General features: G+C 34.8%; 1 protein-coding gene across 1 annotated transcript in view; it reads left to right on the forward strand.

The window, feature by feature from the left end:
* Positions 1-2700, forward strand: part of LOC144960809 (uncharacterized) — a 12361-nt gene extending 9661 nt beyond the window's left edge. The window contains exons 5-6 of the mRNA XM_078894156.1: positions 1167-1358; positions 1654-2700. Coding sequence (XP_078750282.1) covers positions 1167-1358; positions 1654-1868 — 407 coding nt within the window. The 3' untranslated portion in view covers positions 1869-2700. The remainder of the gene's footprint in view (positions 1-1166; positions 1359-1653) is intronic.
* Positions 2701-5189: the final 2489 nt, after the last annotated feature.

A 5189-nucleotide genomic window follows, 5' to 3' on the forward strand; every position in this document is an offset into this window, starting at 1 on the left:
CAATTTTTTGGACAAAGACAACGCTGTTAACGACCCAGGTACTCATTTTACACCTGAGTACGGTGAGAGAATGTGAGCCTTTTCCAAGGACTCAACTATGCGCTGAGCTCGAGGCTCGAACCCTGGACCTTCCGATCCGAAAGCGAATGTCTTACCAATAGACCACATAGCCCTTTTTACTGGTGCTGATATGACCTTTATGCGTTGCATGCGTGGTCATCATCAAATCGTGTCGCGCCAGTGGTGGATCCATTGGATGGCTTCAGGGGTGCAGCCTCTCAGGTCCATATCACTGACACGTGATCCAAGTTCGCACTCGTGAAGGATGTCGTCCATGTTTTGAGCCGTGTGTCCACATTGACATCGGCAGTCTGAAGAAAGTCCCCATTTTTGTAAGGTTGCTTTGGTCTTCCCCACTTTAGACCTTGCCGGGTTCAGTGTCAACCAATCTTTCCTGGGGAGATTTACTCCGCTTGGCAGTTCTTCTTTGGGTTCCTGAATGGCATCATTTGGGCAGCATGCGTGGTAAAACCCTTAAAAACAAAAGCAAAGAATCAGGGTCCATGCCCAACAACAACCATCAACACGTATTACAATTTTATTTCCAACAGAGGACACAATGTTTACAGCCAGTTACTCATTTTACTCCCGAGTAGGGTGAGAGATTGTGCTTATAGGACTCAACTATGCACCGAGTGAGGCAAAAAAACTCAGAACCTTCCGATACGAAAGCGAATGTCTTACCACATGTCGACAAAGCCGCACAAGATCACATTGTTTGTTATGAGCTGTAGATAGCTTGGTGTTCTGTACAAGCAAAATACCTTGTTATGATCCCAACGACCCATCCCAAAACTAGCTAGACCATTGATTTTTAGACTGCTTTTGATATATAACCAGCTATGAAAATTCAAATCATACACATCGGTGTGACCTTCATCATCATCATCATCATCCTAATCATCACCATCATCATCATCATTATCATCATCATCATCATCATCATCATCATCATCATCATCATCATCATCATCATCATCATCATCATCATCATCATCACCATCATCACGATCATAATAATAATAATAATAATAATAATAATAATAATAATAATAATAATAATAATAATAATAATAATAATAATAATTATAATAATAATATTACAGAATGGACCCCAATCGCCTTTAGCTACGCCTACCCCGAAAACAACAACAAACTGTCAAACGGAAATGTTATCATATTCAGAGACAAAATCATTGACGTTGGCAACGCTTATAATCCATCCACTGGTATTTTCACGGCTCCACGCCATGGACTGTACGTGTTCCACTTGGTGATCCGGAGCTGGAGTCCCGCTGGTAATATTGACGATGTTTGTTGTGTAGAATGGTTGTGAATTTCTAAAAGGGTGGAGTTAATGTATCTAAATGTGATGGTTTAATTAAGTCATGATACAATGAGTTGATTATTACATTATTATTATTATTATTATTATTATTATTATTATTATTATTATTATTATTATTATTATTATTATTATTATTATTATTATTATTATAATCATCATTATCATCATTCGCCATTACTTTCTAACAGACAGACACACACTCACACATACACTCTCACATACTTATCTTTATCTATCTCTTACAGCAAACATCAATGTTGTTTTAGTAACAAAGAACCAAGAGCTGGGATCCTTGGCTGCCACGAGTAACGACCACAGACAACAGTCGTCAATCAGCACAGCTGTACCCCTGGAGGAAGGAGAAACCGTGAAGGCTGTGGTGGACTATACAAACAAAGACGTCATGGACTACCTTCAGTATTTCTCCTATTTTACTGGTTATTTAGTGAAACCGTTTTAACTCACTCAGCCCTCACACCGACTATAGGGAATGAGATTAGCGGAAGACTAGCGTCCCTTGATTGGACGTCGCCCATAGTCTGTGACCTCACCGGCGGAAAAGTTATTAGAGAGAGAACGTCATGTTGGTTGTGCGCTTGCGTCTCTGGTCCTCGCGGAAGCACAACCAACGTGTCGTTCTCTCTCTAATAACTTTTCCGCCGGTGACGTCACACACTGTGGGCGAATTCCAATCAAGGGACGCTACTCTTCCGCTAATCTCATTCCCTATGTCTATGGCCTTCGTAAAGTTATGCCCTGACACTGACCAAAATATGACGTCAAAATACCAGTCTTTTGCCACAAAAGAAAACAAATCTTGAGTTGTATTCAATAGTTCAACCAATGAAATAACTTGTTTCCATGAGCTCCACTAACGACAACTCACTAGGCGGTGCAAAAACCAAATAATGACGTCAAACTGCCAGTCCTTTTGGATTTCAGTTCTAGAACCCTCTAGAACATACAGTTTGACGTCATTTTTTAAGTTTGTGTCGCGTCTAGTGAGTTGTCGTTAGTAAAGTTCAAGGAAACAAGTTATTTCATTGGCTGAACTATTGAATACAACTCACGATTTGTTTTCTATTGTGGCAAAAGACTGGCAGTTTGACGTCATTTTGGCCAGTGTCAGGCTATAACTTTACGCTGTATCCGTAGTCCACCCAGGTTCCTTTTACCTCATGCCTATTCATTATCACATTTTTCTGAGACAAATTATAGGCGTAGTATCAAAGCTAATGTTTTTAGTTTTGCATGTTATTGATATTTGAATAAAACTATCTACGTAATGCTCATTTCTAATACATTCTTTCCAATTTTGAAAAAGTAGCAATAATCAAATAATCTAGTATTAAGTGAGCTAACCTTCTCACTACCACCTATAGGAAAATCGTCACATTCGTTACGAAACAACCAACATTTATCTTATTCAAATTTAATTTGTACATCCGAAAATTTAAAGAAAATGAATAGAGCATGTTTTGCTTAAAACAATTATTTATCACAAGAACTTACAGGTATTTTGTCTGGGTGATAAAAAATCTATTTTTGTGTTAGTTGGGTGCGAAGTTTTGGGGAAAATATATTTTTTAGGTATCTGTGAGTGATCTCATTGATTTTATTGAATGGTATTATTTTATAGTATATGATCCAATGTGTGTATCATATGTATAGCGTTTACGAGCATTTTCGGTGGATAGGAGCGCTATAGACTTTACGATTTATTATTATTATTATTATTATTATTATTATCATCATCATCATTATTATTATTATTATTATTATTATTATTATTATTATTATTATTATTATTATTATTATTATTATTATTATTATTATTATTATTATTATTATTATTATTATTATTATTATTATTATTATTATTATTATTATTATTATTATTATTATCATATATTATTATTATTATTATTATTATTATTATTATTATTATTATTATTATTATTATTATTATTATCTAAATCAGACATTAAAATCACCATCATCATCACCATCATCAGCATCAGCACTGGTGCCAAAACAATCCTTGCCTTTGTAATCAATAGACCTTGGTTAAGTAAACCATTTGATAAAATTCATTTAAAACTCCTCATTATTTCATTTCAAATTACATCAGATACAATAGAGCGACAAAAGTCTGGCACATCAATTTAAACGTTAGACCTGCCAACTTGAAAATGTTAAGATGCGTATTAAATTTTTATGAGATAAAAATGGTATTCTCTATTAAAAGTCATCAATTTCACCTCACAAGTATTGCTTAATAAAGAGCTTCAAAATTTCACTTTCAATAGATTATTTTAATGGCTTAGAGACTGGGCAGGGATCCTGACCTGCCATAGTGGGCAGGGAGGTACATGCTGTGTCTTCTACCCCCCCCCTCCCAATACCCGTTTTCCAATTGTTTCCTGTCTTGCAATGAGATTACTTAGTTTTGTCCTGACCCTGGCCGAAGGTCCTTGGCTGGGAGGGAAACAGTCGAAGGTATAGTTATAGTTTGGGAGATGATATTTTTTCCTTGTAAATCGTCTTTCTGTTATGCATTGTATTATGTTTAGTTTACATATTATATTATATCATTGGTAAACATTTGAGTGTATTCCTCTTAGTTGGGCCCTGTGCTCGTGTCTGCATGAGACTTTTAGGTGATCTCAAACTAAGTACTTTGACGGTGTGCTCTTGGAACCTACATCTGTTCCCTATTTGAACCAATTCCCCGTTGTCTCACCTTGTCGTTTGTGCTTTAATTGTAATTCTAGAACTTTTTACTATCCCATTTTCTTCATTTTTACTGGCTCTGATATGACCTTTTATGTGTTTCAAGCGCTGTAAAACCCTTAAAGACATTAATGACTTAGAGAAGCTTTTGAAGTTACGAAAGTGGAGCAAAAACTTCTTCGTTTTACGAATTATTCGTATTATTGGACAGGACTGAAATAACTTTAACTTTTGAATAAATTACAAGAAATATTATTGTAATTCAAAAACTGAACATGAATTCAAAATAAAGTGTTTCTTGTAAATGTAAATATGAAGACTTTGAACCAACGGAACATCTCATTTTCTCGCGTTCAATTTAACTGTTGAAAATCCCAGACTACAAATTCGGCATAAGTTTTTTGCGTCATATAATAGAGTTCAATAGACTGATGTCACGTCCGCCCAGCAACGAGCAGATTGGTTCTAAACAAAGAAAATCGGTTCTTTTTATTCTTTATGTAGGCTAGAAATTTTTCACTTGTCATGTGATCAGAATCTATAAACGTCAAAACATGATCAGATTTATAATGCTTTTCACCTCTGGATACACTTTTATGCTCGTCAGAGAAATATTTCATCAGGGCGTCCGCCATTTTCCGATAGTTTAGAACCAGTTGCTATGCGTTATTACGAGGGAAGTGACGTCAGGACTGTTGAATCCGATTCCCAAGTGTAATGTAAATGGTGCTGCTTGAAGCTCGAAGAAAAAAAATCTGAATGTAAGCTTCAATTTAATATACGAAATCAGATTAAATTTTGACCTTTCGGGTTGATAAAGGGAAACCCGAAACGACCATTTTATTTGTATTCGTATATTCAATTTCACACTTTAATTAGAATTTCCAAGTGAATAAGGTTTACATTCGGCCAAATATATATATATATATATATATATATATATATATATATATATATATATATAAATATATATGTATATATATATATATATATATGTATTTATAAATATATATATATATATATATATATATATATATATATATATTAT

Source organism: Berghia stephanieae, chromosome 15 (assembly GCF_034508935.2).
Source record: "Berghia stephanieae isolate SIO BIC M18660-M18661 chromosome 15, UCSD_Bste_1.3, whole genome shotgun sequence".
Taxonomy (NCBI): Eukaryota; Metazoa; Mollusca; class Gastropoda; order Nudibranchia; family Aeolidiidae; genus Berghia; species Berghia stephanieae.